A 13,883-nucleotide genomic window follows, 5' to 3' on the forward strand; every position below is an offset into this window, starting at 1 on the left:
CAGTGAATGAAATAAAACTGCATATATTCTGCAATGGAAGTAACAGACATTATTTCCATTTACAGTTGGTATGAATGTCAGTGTCTTTTTCCAGCAGTTTTCCTGTTTGAAGCAAGGAGGGCATTTCATAGCAATAATTTTGCTGTCAGTAACAAACTGTAGATAAGGTGACTACTAGCAGTGAGAGTATGGCAAACATGAGGTAAATATGAGATTGAGATTATTAAGATTTTAGAGCTGAAGGAGATTTTAGAAAGCATCACTTCATCTTTACATTTACAGATAATGATACCAAACACTCACTGGAAAAATCCAAAATAGAACTTATTCCAATGTTCTTTCCTCATACAGTAGTAACAGAATTAAGACTGGCTATTGCTATCATAGATTTTCTAAATAAAATAATACATTCAGCCAATCCTTTAATGTCAAAAGAGGAAGAAAAAAGAGATGATAACTGGGAAATACACACATACACACTTTAAAGGCAAATCCAGAAAAAAAGGATTAATTTTCATAGTAGCGATTACTGTTGGAAACCACTATTTCTATAGCAAAAGCTAAAATATTAATAATACAAAGGCATTATACAGACTTCCAAAAGATCATTTTCAGGACAAAGACCATTATTTCCCAAAGAAGTGTTAAACAGAATTCTGCTTTGTCTTTAAACAGCATTCCATCTTCAAAAAGTTTTGGCAACACTAAACTAAATAATGTTCAACAGGCTCCACACTGCAGTATTACTCACATCTTTAATATGCTCTGCTGCTGCTGCTGCTGCTGCTAAGTCGCTTCAGTCGTGCCCGATTCTGTGCGACCCCATAGACGGCAGCCCACCAGGCTCCGCCATCCCTGGGATTCTCCAGGCAAGAACACTGGAGTGGGCTGCCATTTCCTTCTCCAATGCATGAAAGTGAAAAGTGAAAGTGAAGTCACTCTGCTGCTGCGGCTGCTAAGTCGCTTCAGTCGTGTCCGACTCGGTGCAACCCCATAGACAGCAGCCCACCAGGCCCCCCTGTCCCTGGGATTCTCCAGGCAAGAACACTGGAGTGTGTTGCCATTTCCTTCTCCACTGCATGAAAGTGAAAAGCGAAAGGGAAGTCGCTCAGTAGTGTCTGACTCTTAGCGACCCCATGGACTGCAGCTCACCAGGCTCCTCTGTCCATAGGATTTTCCAGGCAAGAGTACTGGAAGTTGCTCTAGTATACTGTTAATCTCCCTAAGGAGGGATATATTATACAGCACTTTCCAAATTTATTTAACCACATTAAAAGCTCTTAATATCATACCTATTATAACATTTCCCAAAGAAGTGCTACTAGAACACAACTTAGGAAACACTGGAAGGGATCATTTGAAGAAAAAGAAAACTAAAGACTCTGAACAAAACTTTAAATAAAGCAATATAAAAGAGCTGTTGCAAAAACTAGCAAGATCTTATTGTTACATGCATGTGCTCTGCTGTGTTTAGTCGCTCAGTCCTATCTGACTCTTTGTGACACCCCCAAAGACCCCCAAACCCCCCATCCGCCACTGTCTGTAGCCCTCATGGCCCCTTTGCTCCTTTGTCCATGGGATTTTCCGGGCAAGAATACTGGAGTGGGTTGACATTTCCTCCCTCAGGAGATCTTCCCAACTCAGACATCAAACCCTCATCTCCTGTGTCTCCTGCACTGCAGGCAGATCCTTTATTGCTGAGCAACTCGGGACTCCTAATACATGTATATAATTCAAGAAAGAGTTCTATCTCAAAAGAACTCATGAAGATTAAAAAGATAATACCAAATGAAGGTGAGAATATTCATTACAATTAGTACAAACTTGTCTTCCAAACAGGGTGTAATTTTTATCAAAATTTTTAAAAGCAGATACTGTTTACCCAAAAATTATATTTATGGTAATTAATCTCACATAAAAAAAACTCACAAATATGCAATAATAAATGTACCATGTTATCATCTACTGCATTTGATACATGAAAAATTGGAAACCTTTATGTCCATCAATAGAGGATTGATTAAATATAGTGAAACCTATGATGATATATAACAAACATTAAAAAGAAAGATGTGCACCTCTATGAACTATTAAAGGCCAAGGAATATACTGTACTGATTAAGAGCTTTACTCTAGGAACAGCCTCTGTGTGTGTGCTCAGTCACTCAGTCATGTCTGATTCTTTGAGACCCCATGGACTACAGTCCGCCAGGTTCCTCTGTCCACGGAGTTTCCCAGGCAAGAATATTGCAGTGGGTAGCCATTCGCTTCCCCAGAGATCTTCCTGATCCAGGGATTGAACCCAGATCTCCTGCACTGCAGGCAAATTCTTTACTGTCCGAGCTGCCAGGGAAGCCCTAAGAACAGTTCAACTCACAGTTTGGCCTTTTCTCAACGTGGCCTCTTATTACAGTAATTTGAGCAAATTACTTAATCTCTCTCTGCTACAATTTCTTCTAATGTAAAGTGGCGACATTGATACTATGATGAGGATTAAATAAATTAATAGGTTCTATGGCAGGCTCTAGAAAATTATCTCATACTTGGTAACTCTCAATTAACCCTGCATTATTACTTCCACTAACATGAAAAGTTGTCCGAATTATGATGAAAAAAGAGGAAGGTACAGAATACATACGAGTAAAGATCACCAACCCAAACACCTACCTACCAGGCAAGGCAGGTAACACACAGGTTAAGTGGGAATTGTGGGAAACTGGAGAATACATGCCCTATCTCACGAGGACAGCTACTCTAACCAACTGCTGTCTTGTGGGAAGAGATGACAGCATTGCTGATCTTAAAAAACTAAAAATACAGGTTAATATAAAATGTCCTTTGTAATATTAGAAAGATACTTTTTGTAAAGACACAGTATGGGCCTGATGAAACGTTGTACTGGTTAGTACTCCATAGTCTACCACTGACTGCAGATGAGAAGCTAGAAATAGGGAAGGGGGCAAGTGTGTAAAGTCACAGCAGAAAAGAAAACACAATAGAGAACCATAGTACCATTCACCACAATAAAAGGTATTCAGAATAGAATACAGAAATATAATTGCTCAGAGTACAGTCGGGCCTGTGCTTGAATTCTGGCAGGGCCGCAGGTGCAACCTTAAGCAAGTTACCTAACCTCTATTTCTCAGGCAGAATAAAAAGGAATAATATATTTCCTTATAAAGGCTATAAAGAGTAAATAACATGTGCTAAGTGCTAAGTACGAACAGGACATATTTATGCCATATAAATATGTATGTGTGTATATATATATATAAACCTGACAGATGTTAGCTATGATTACTTAAACCTGATTAAATAAGATAATTAAATTATGTTCAATACTTTCCATCCTAGAAAGCAGAAAATGTGAAATGGTTTAAAAATTTGTATCAAAAATGGTTTAACATGAAACAGTTTTGGTGCTTATACTTATCCACATCAAATAAAATACAGAAGCACTTTATTCCTCGAAATGCAACATAAATGAAACATGATTTGTCAGAATCTAACTTGACTAAATAGTGTGTTCGTGTTGGTACTAAAATATAATCTCCAAGAGGATGACTGTGTCTGTCTTGCTCACTGTGGTGCCCCTCACTTTAGCACATAGCCAAGCAAGTAGTAGGCACTGAGTACTGGATACATTGCTTTCTGTCTCCCTCACAGTAACTGGACAAGTTGAGCATAATTTCTCCCATTCAAAACTAAGGAAATTCAGATAAAATGCAGTTACATTGTCTTGAAAGTGGTAAAAGATGTAGAACTTTTGACTCCTATCTTATGCTTTTATGTCTATCAGAATTAACTTTCAAAATAACAGCATTTTCAGAATCTTTCACCTATAATTTCAATTTTTAATTTTTTAAAATAAGTTTTAAAAACTACTCTAAAATAACTCTTACACAGATAATGCCTATCAACTTAATTATATAAAAATCAGAAAATATATAAACACATAAGAAAAAATAAAACTATATAAATATTAAATTGATAGTATGAAATATCTCAAATACACATCATTGATATCATCCTGTCAACAGTAATAAATGTATAGAAAAATACTAAACCCCACTCCACTTATCCTGAACTATCTTTTTAGTAATAATAGTGAAGTTCTTGTTTATCTAAACGTTGCTGAGCTACTGTTTCCTAAACTACTAAGTGTCACACCATCTAGTTTTTCTTTTTTAACATCATTGATACTTCATTAATATTAATGAAATACTTCATTAATAGATCCTATAACAAAAGGGCAAAGAAGTGAAGAACACAATCACCTGTTTCAAAAACTGTAAAATCTACTTTAAATAAGATGATTATACATGAAGCTATTAGCAAATTGCACCAAAATAGCATATGAAGGAGAAAGAAGATTATTGAGCACACAATTAACATTTGAAAAATAATAGTTTGAACTGCACCAATCCACTTACACCTAGGATTTTTTTTTTTTTTTTTTTGAGTAAGTACTGTAGTACTACATGATCCAAGGTTGGTTCAATCGATAGAACGTTGGATAGGGGAGAATCAGAGAAGATAGACTACAAAGCTTACCGGTTGTGGGCTGCAGGGCAAGTGGGGGTAAGTGATGGTATCCCTACTCACCCCTTCCACATTGTTAAAAGAGATGACTGTATAATCCAAGTTAGACATATATGGTAGAATTTTCACATACATTATCTCAGTTCTTAACAACCCTGTGAAGTAAGCATCACTACATTCATTATGGAGAAGGAAAGTGAAATTCAGATAGGTAAAATGAGCTTCCCAAAATAAAGGGCAAATCAGAGTCTGAAATACAAGTCTAACTCCAAAGTCTTTTTTTTTTTTTCCTTTAAACTACATCTTGCAGCCTCCCACATGTACATGATTATAGGGTATAGCAACATTTATAAACATTACAAGAAAACAAAGACAGACATTATCATAGAGAATAATTCCTAGGAAAGATTCTGTTGAGGAAATGAAGTGTGAGCTGAGTCTGAAATTAAATGTAAAACTGAAACCACTGTTAATTTTGTGAGTGATACCACAAAAACTTCTAAATGAAAAAAAATCTAAATATTTTCCCTTAGGCTTATACTGACAATGTAATCATTGAAATTTTTCATCTTTTCTTCCATTTCTTATTCTCTTGCATTTTCAATGTATAATCTACCCCTCCCCCATAATGATTCCCATTAAAAAGACAAAAACAAAAAACCAAGCCTGCTATCCAACATTTCTCTTTCCAGCTAGTCAAGATACTAAAGGATAGAAACATATATTGCCATAAGAGCCTCCTTCATGTTAATAGTGAGAAAAGCTGAGAGTTACAGAACTTCACTGGCCAGACTAGCATTAGATAATGAGTCTTCTAGAGTTCTTGCTATGGCCCCGCGCTCCTTAATTTTTCCTCACCAAGGCACCAACAACAGAAGAACATGAGGTCTGGAGTTATGTAATAGGTTCACTTGAAATTTCTTTGAAGTTTAATTTTATCTAAAAGCTCCTTCAAAATTGTACATTCGTGCCTGATTTACTCATGCTTACTGTAGTATTAAAATGCTTTAAATAACGATATTCTAAAATTGATATTTTAGATCAATTAAAACTGATATTTCAGGAAATCGATATTTCAAGATTATTATGTTTGTTTCCATAGCTTAGATTCTAACGCTTAGAATCATTAGAGTATCCGTGTTCAGTGTCATGTATCCCAACTTGGAGAAACGGCACAAACTGTGTAATGCTACTTTCACATTTCTTTGCTCCTTTATTTTTCAAATGAGGACATTTTTTTAAAGCATAGTAAATTTAACTCCGTTTTTTCAAAATGTATACTTACTGGCAAAACTATTGTAAAAGTTGTTGCAGTTGTTTAATTACAACATCTTCAAGCAGTTCTACATACTCAGTTTAAACTGATTAAGTACAAATTCACTTATAAACTCATTAAACCACCTGGATGGAATCTCTACATCACAATAACTCATTAGACATTCGCTCTTCCCAGAGGTCACTCAAAAATTAAGTAAGGTTGCATGCTATTCATATTAACAATAGATCCAATTAGTTTTAAACAAGTTAAATAATCTGTTTTTCTTCTCTGCCTAGATATGAAGGAAGATATCCCTTGTGGTTTCACTATTTTCTTTCTCAGGATTTCCTTATTTTAACATCTCAAATTCCAAATAAGCTTAGTTTTTCAATCTTATTTACAACTGCCAAGTATAAACTTTATCTATTTTACTCACTATTTCAAAAAAGCACCCCATTCACCTTAACCAGGAATCTATCACCAGTAAGAGAGAAACAGATTCATTCATCATTTCCTCCCCAATAACAGGCTGCTGATTTTCCACCACATACCCCAGTTAAAGTCAAATAATCATAAGTATCTTTAATACAGTTAAAACTCTTAACTAAGTTTGTGTACTACTAGTTTATAAAGTCTTTGATCAAAGGTAATAGTATTAAATGTATTCAACAGTATCTAATGTAATGATTTCTTAATCACTAATACATTGCTTCCAATCAGAAATTGATGAAGGAATGACCTAGTTTGAGAAATAAGCTTCTATTTAATAACAGTCATATAGATCAATATTGGTATGCTTGACAGTACACACAATTCCATTTTGTAGGATACAGGTTTTGTTTGCGATAGTGATTTGCCCTACTTAATGACAGGATTTATTCTCAAAAGATATATTTATATATCTTTATCAGTAAGTGGGCTTTTCAGAAAATAAGGACACACATAATATACAAAGATAGGCATGAGGAATGAAATGAAATAAATGACTGAACAATTCCAGAGTCATATGATTATTAAATCCTTGGCTTAGAACTTGTTTTAATACGTCGATTTTAGTTATAAATGACTGAAATACTCCCTAAATGCAACTAATATTTTAGTTTCTAGTTTACAATTAGTCTTTCATCTCATCTCTATTATCTAGTCTTATATATGTCTAGTATCTCTTACTGATTACAAATCTACAACTTAGTGCAATAAAATGTATATTATTAGACCAAAACCATGATTTTAAAATGCTCTTTCCTAAATATTTGCCTCTTTTTCTCATCCATGTCACTATCAGTGAAAATTTAGGTAATGGATTATTATCTTTAGCTAAGTGCTCTGGTATACCAAACATCAGCAGTGGCTAGCTAATAGGATATTAAACAACCAATGGAGCACAATCTACTCCTGTATCACAAACATACATGTACTCTATTTTCCTGATGTTTCCATGGAGCTTATAGAGGTAGTAGTCTACTTCCTCAATAAACAGCTTCTTCAGAAATAGGGGGAAAAAAGGTGAAAAGTGACACATTTGATATAGTGAACCTGCTATGTAATTGTTAAGACTGACTGTAAGTATAATTACTACTGAAGTTGTAAAAAAATAAAAGAAAAAAGAAAAATTCTTACATCTGTCCTACATCTCATTTCTAGTCTCAAAGCAACAGATACTTGTTTACTTGCCTCATGTTATTCATCATCACATTGTCTTTAGTCTTAAGAGACCATTAGAAATTGATATATTAAAAACTAGATCTCAGACTACTAAAGATCATATAACTTTCATTTCTAACAAACCAACATAAAAAGTTACTAATAAAGATACTGTTTTTGCAGATGGACAATAATCTTCAACATAAAATGTTTCTTTGATAACCTATGTAAATGTTCCCTTTTTCCTGACCAAAAAAATAATGTAACTAAAATATCCATGTTACATTAATTATCATACTGATTTCCAAGTTCTGAACGATTCAAGATAGTAATACAAAAAAGAAATGCCTTTGCTAAATATTTTCCTACTATATTATTTCAAAATTCTAACAGTTAATCAATTTGATAAGTTTCAATAGCTGCGTACCATATTTCCCAAATTTATAGCTAAGACAGGATTACAAAAACATCTAGAAAATGAAAAGTTTCAAAATGGTACAAAAATTATCTTTCAAGAGATTATCAAAGATGTCACAAAGAAGTCAATTAAAGATTTTAGAAATGACAACACAATTTACCAAAATACTAACATATTGTAAAAAGTGTGTATTTCCTCTAAAATATGTAAAACCTCTCTAAAACAGACTTAGATAAATTACTTAAAATCACTATTATGAAACACGAAGAGGATATTTTATAAAACAAGCCCTCCACCTTTAAGAGAGCCACAAATTATGACTCAAGAAACATGGTTTCAAATGTGGCCTCAATTCAATTTTCTTAAGTATGAAATCATAGTATCTGCTTAAGTTCAGTAAAGAATAATTTTACATAGTAAAATTCCAATACTTGGAAGTTATACAAGACAAAATTGTGCAAAATGGTTTTATTTTTGTAGGTTTTCATTGTGTGTGGAATGTTAAGATCATAAATATTAAGCTATTCGTAGTAAAACCCACTATTCACAAACAGAGCTGGTGCTGTTGCTCTGATTCTTCTCCATGTTTCCGGGCTCTAACATAGCAGACAATATTTGTTTCAATAATTTTAAGTAAAAAATCTCTCTGAATTATTTCTGACTTCAAATATCCATTTTATCACCAAATCCTACTTGTCCTCTGTTACCATTTCTCCCAAATGTGCACCTTCCTTTTCACTCCTTCAGCTATATCCTTATTCCTGACCCTAGACTTCCCCCTAAACTACTGTACTTCATTTTCATGAGACAGTTTGACAATCTATTGTCTTTAATTCCACTGCCAAAGTTATCTTCTCTCATTGACATTCTGCTTGTGCCACCTACCTATCCTACGTAGGCATTCCAGGGCCTTTGCATTACATTTTTACTCTGCTCAAGAGCCTCAACCTCAGCAACATATTCATTTATAAGGCTACCACTGAACTGACTTTCAACTCCCCTTAAAAATGTCAGTTTCCTCTTACCACTGATAAACATAACAAATTCTCTCTTTAAGTAATCACATTTGCTCCTAATCAATCTGAGTAACGAATACCTTTTACATTTAGCTTTCAATCACACAAGTAATTTATTTAGACAATTTTAGCACAGTAATTACATACAATGTTTATTTGTTTGCATATCAATGTCATCCCTATTGGAGTGCAGAGACACAGATCAGGGCTGCACCTTTCAAAGCATTCTGTACAACAGCTATCTACTATGTCACTTGACTCAGGTAAGCTGATTCACTAAATAAAACTATCAGAGAAAGCTTAAATAAACAATAAAAAAAAAGTTTTTTAAAAAAATCTCTATGGTTTAACTTGAAAACATTTATGACCTTTCATTTCCGTGGACAGTTGACACACTTTGGTTTCTATTAAGCTTTACTCTCACTACTCTATTAATTTTAAATTCTAAAGTGAGAGCTGAGGGCTGATATACGGTATACAATTTTACACCCCGCAAAAAGACTCTAAATATCAGCAATGTCAAAGCCAAGATTGCTGAGTTACAATTGAATCTTCACACAAAGCAAGAGCTTCAGCACCAAAAGAAGCGAACAGCGCATCTTCTAACAGTGGGGGTGGGGGGTGGTTTCCCTTCCCTGCAACAGATTCAGACTAGTTTCACTATCGCGGGGGCTTTCAATTAGGAAAATTCAATAAATTACTATTAACATCTGGAAACAATATCAGAGAAAGACGACCCAGTTAGTTAAAAGGGAACAAGGGGTACCATGAGTATCTTCATAAAACTCAGCAGCCAAATTAAGCTTTGCATTCTTTATCAACAGAGATTTTTCTCTGCCTAATAATAATAATAAAGCAAGTCTCATTCCATTTAGTCCCTTCTCGAGCTCCGTCTCAACCTGTCAGAATTTGACAAGGGAAAAAAAAAAAGAAGTGTGTGTGTGTGTGTGTGTGTGTGTGTGTGTGTGTGTGTGGTGGGGCGGGGGGAGGGAGAGGGGGAGAACACGAGGATTCCCGTCTACATCGCTTCTTTTTCCAAAATCAGTAAGTCTTGGATTTCCTTCCCTCGGAACTAAGCTCTCAGGTTCCAAATATAGTTCTTTAACCCCCACCTCGCCACTCAATTACATAGAAACCTTACCAACTACAGAACCACAGCAGAAACGCCTACAAATCGGTTTGCTATTCATCTCAGAAGTCATGCCCTGCAGCAACTGCCTGTCGCCGAACTGAGGGATATTACCCAAATACAACGCAACGGAATCAGACATGCAGAGCACACACGGCTTCCGCGAGGGAGGGAAACTCGACCCGGGAAAAGTGCGCTCCTCACAAGCCTCGGGAGGGTGGGGGGAGGTCCCACAAGGGAGGGGGACAGAAGAGCCCGAGTAGGGGAATCCTTCCCTCCTAAGTAGAAAGGCTGGATTCCCAGTCGCAGGCTACAGCCTTCCCTCTAAGAAAACGAAGAGGCGGGCAGAGGGCCCTCCACTTGGGAAGGCAGAATGCAAACACTTTCCGAGGTCCGGGCGCAAGCCGATCCCCACCTCCCGGGGTGGGGAACGAAGGGTGTCCCATGGGTGGCAAAGGGGATTCCCGGCTCGCGAGGGGCAGCCTGAGACCGAGCAGAGTTTCGCCTAAAGAACACCCATGTCGTCTGTGGCCGGTGCCCCGCGAAAGCACTGCTAGAGCAGCGCGGGGCCGCCCAAGTAGGGGGAAGGGAAAAAGAGGGAGGGGGTGGAAAAGGGATTTCCCCCCTCTCTGGGACAAGCAGTAGCCGAGGGAGCGCGCGGGCCAGCCGAGAGCGGCATGCTTCAGACTGCGGAGCCGGGATCCCGTCGCCTGCCAGGAGCCCCGCAGCGCCCGCCGCACCGGCCCCTCGGTCCCCAGGGGCCCAGGACTTCGGCTGCGAAGGCACTGGGGCCTGACATCCACGGGATCGGCCCCAGTTCCCGGGGGACCCCGCGGGAACACCCCAACCTCCCAGCACCTCTCAGCGGTTGTAAAAACGTCCGCCCCCCCACCCCGTCCCCTTCCTCTGCCTTCCCTTCTCCCGAGGCCGCAGAGAAGGGTCATCACAGGCAAGAAGCCTGAGGCAAGCCGGGGACAGCGGCCGCGGCGGTCCTGGACCTCCTCCCCCGGTTACCTGTGAGGACTCCAACCCGGATTTGGTGGTCGTGGTTAGTGAGGATCATTCCCTCGGTCGCCATGTTTCCCAGCGCAGTCACCGCACTGACAGGAGCCGGGAGAAGCCAGAGCCCGGAGCGCGCGGGCCGGGAGCGCGCTCGCCTTGGAGAGCGCGAGAGCGAGAGCGCCCGGGGAGCGCGAGCCGAGCAGGGAAGGAGGGGGAGGCGGCCGAGTGCTCCGCGGCCTGCGCGAGTGAGAGGCCGGGCCCCGAGCGCGCGAGTCCGCGGGGGGGATGGGGGGGCGGAGTCAGGGCGCGGGACCCCGACTTCGGGTCGCAGGCGAAGAGCTGCGGGGGGGGAACGCGGTGGCTGCCCAGGGAGACCGCGCGGAGGCGTAGGAGCGAGGCGGCAGAGACTCGTGCCGCTCTGCGGAGCGCGAGACCCAGCGCGGCTAGTCGGCAGGAGACTGAGGGGAAAGGAGAGCACAAGCTCCCGAGATTGCGGGGGTGGACTCGGGCCAGGGGCGGAGCTACACCGCGAATCGTGGAACTCGTGGAGAGTCAGGGGAGGAGTGAGCGCTCGGTTGCGAAGTACTGGGAGCGGGAAGGAGCCGGCCCAGCCCAAACTGGACCGGGGAACGCTCCTGGGCGCGCGAGTAGCGCCGGATTGGCTAGGAGAACGCGGAGCGAGTGCGCGCGAGACACGAACGCAGGTTCCGCCGAGCCCCAGACAGAAGCAATCCCCTGCCGAGCCCGGCTCCTGGTCGTTTGTCTGCGACTCCGGCCGGCTCTTGGGGCTACGGAGCCCGCTCTCCCGAAGGAGAAGAGAAAGGGCTCCAGGGAGCCTGGAGGTGCCTTAGAAACCTGCGTAAGTGGCACAACCCCCAATTACTGTGACAGCCCGCGGTGAGCGAGGGAGGAGGTATCCTATCCGGCCTCACCTTCCCGCTTGCTTTTTTAGTCGTCTCGACCTGCCGGAGGATTTCCCAACTCCAAGGCTGTACCTACAGGAGGATCCTCACTACAGAAGCTTAGGAGCCTGCGGCAGAAATAGCAGGCTTGAGAAATAACAGGCTTCTGCTCCCCACGCTGTCCCATGGTTTTGTGGCATCAGGCTTCTTCGCTAGAGGCTCTGCTTTTAGTTGAAAAACACCAATCTTAGACAATGAGATTAGAGAATGTTTTTCCCACCTGAGCTACAATCGCAAAACTGGAAATAGAACCCCGGTGGTGGCAATTTTCATTTCAGTATTTGTGGGATGTGAAATTACCATGAAAATAGCTTTTGTTGACACTTATCTTCATGTGTCTTTCATGAAGTGTTATTAATCACCTGTGGCTATTTCACATCGGTTTCTTAGTTCTTTCTAGCCCTTTCAACTTCTGAATAAAACATGTACACCCATATATGTATAATTTTTCTCAAAAACAGTAAAACTGGGAAGCATAAAAAATGAAATATGTCCCCCAAAAAGTATAATTATCATTTGTACACAATGAACATCTCAATTTGATGGTTATATGAGTTTTATTATGCCAACTAGAACGTGGACTAATCTCTAACTGAATATTCATATTTTTACGTATTTCATTTTAAATAATGGGAGTACATAGGAGATGATGGGTGGAATTGAGGTAGAATAAAATTAATTAGCAAAATTACTTGAGTATGTATTACTAGTATTTTTGACAGAATTTAAAAATGAAGCCATATCATGATCCCACTTCGTATAATAATATGGGAAGTATGTTTACTTTATTTCAAACAAAGATAAGCAAATAGTTGGTTACTTTGCCTTTCTATCTTTATTCCCTCTAAGGCCCCATAGGCTGAAATAATTTTAAAATGTCTTGTATTTTTAGAGAAATTCTAATTCTGCCCACTATAGATTCTGCAACCTTAAATAAATCGGGGCCTTTTTCAATATCCTTTAAATAAATTGGTAGATAAGCACCCTTCCAATTTAGAATATTCTGTTATTATTCATGAAAGAAACTGGCAATTTTGTTTCACAAATAACAGAAAACAAGAGACTTTATCTATAAAAGCAGTGATGGTGAAATTCATTAAAATTTAATTGGGAAGGGTGAAAATGAATTAAGCCTTTTAAAGTATATGGAGGTTTGTTTGTTAAAACTACTAAAATTGTTGAAAAGTAATGTTAGAATAAAACTGGACAATTATAATAGATGCTTGTCTTTCAACAATTTTCCTCAAGTGTATTCATCTCTGCTGAATTTAGGAATCTGTAAAAAAAATTTATGCACACAACAAAATTTACACAGGAAAAGTCCAGCGACTTTACTGTCTAATGTGATTTTTTCTTTTACTGCTGGTTATTGAATGAATATTGGGTATGCACATGCTACTTAACTCCATGTGACATTTCTTCAGAATTCATCATGGAATCAAGTTTACAACAAAGAAGGCTTTCTGGAAAGTAGAAAGAGAGTAGTATTTCCAAACCTTGATAAATGTCTCAGGAACATATAGAGGCAGGGGGTGGGAGATGAGAGAAAGTAAAAAAGTTAAAGGTTTGTACCTAAAGAATTAGAAATGCCCAGGGATTTATTCTCTCCATTCCTGATATTTTAATACTGAAAATTAAGAGTTTACAATGAGAATTAACATAAAAGATGGGTAAATATTTGGCTGTCATAATGATTTTCATTATAAAAGTTATGAAAGGTTATCAGTAAAAATGAATTACTAAATGAAGAAAAGTTGAGTTTTTCTAGTAATGGTGTATTTACATTTAGCCCTCCTAGGACTTTAGTTTTCCTCTGGTTAGTCACACTTTCAATGTAATAAGGCAAAAATTTACCGGCTTTTCTGGGTTAGACTCTCCTCATTAGCACTAGATGTAAACAGGAACAAATTTG

General features: G+C 38.9%; 1 protein-coding gene across 8 annotated transcripts in view; it reads right to left on the reverse strand.

Annotated features, from left to right (window-relative positions):
- The window catches only part of GPHN (gephyrin), a 546,364-nt gene extending 535,241 nt beyond the window's left edge, over window positions 1-11,123 (reverse strand). For all 8 annotated transcript variants that reach the window (XM_068965812.1, XM_068965810.1, XM_068965811.1 and 5 more), the window contains exon 1: window positions 11,022-11,123. In XM_068965812.1, coding sequence (XP_068821913.1) covers window positions 11,022-11,085 — 64 coding nt within the window. In that variant the 5' untranslated portion in view covers window positions 11,086-11,123. The remainder of the gene's footprint in view (window positions 1-11,021) is intronic.
- Window positions 11,124-13,883: the final 2,760 nt, after the last annotated feature.

This window comes from Capricornis sumatraensis, chromosome 2 (genome assembly GCF_032405125.1).
Source record: "Capricornis sumatraensis isolate serow.1 chromosome 2, serow.2, whole genome shotgun sequence".
Classification (NCBI taxonomy): domain Eukaryota; kingdom Metazoa; phylum Chordata; class Mammalia; order Artiodactyla; family Bovidae; genus Capricornis; species Capricornis sumatraensis.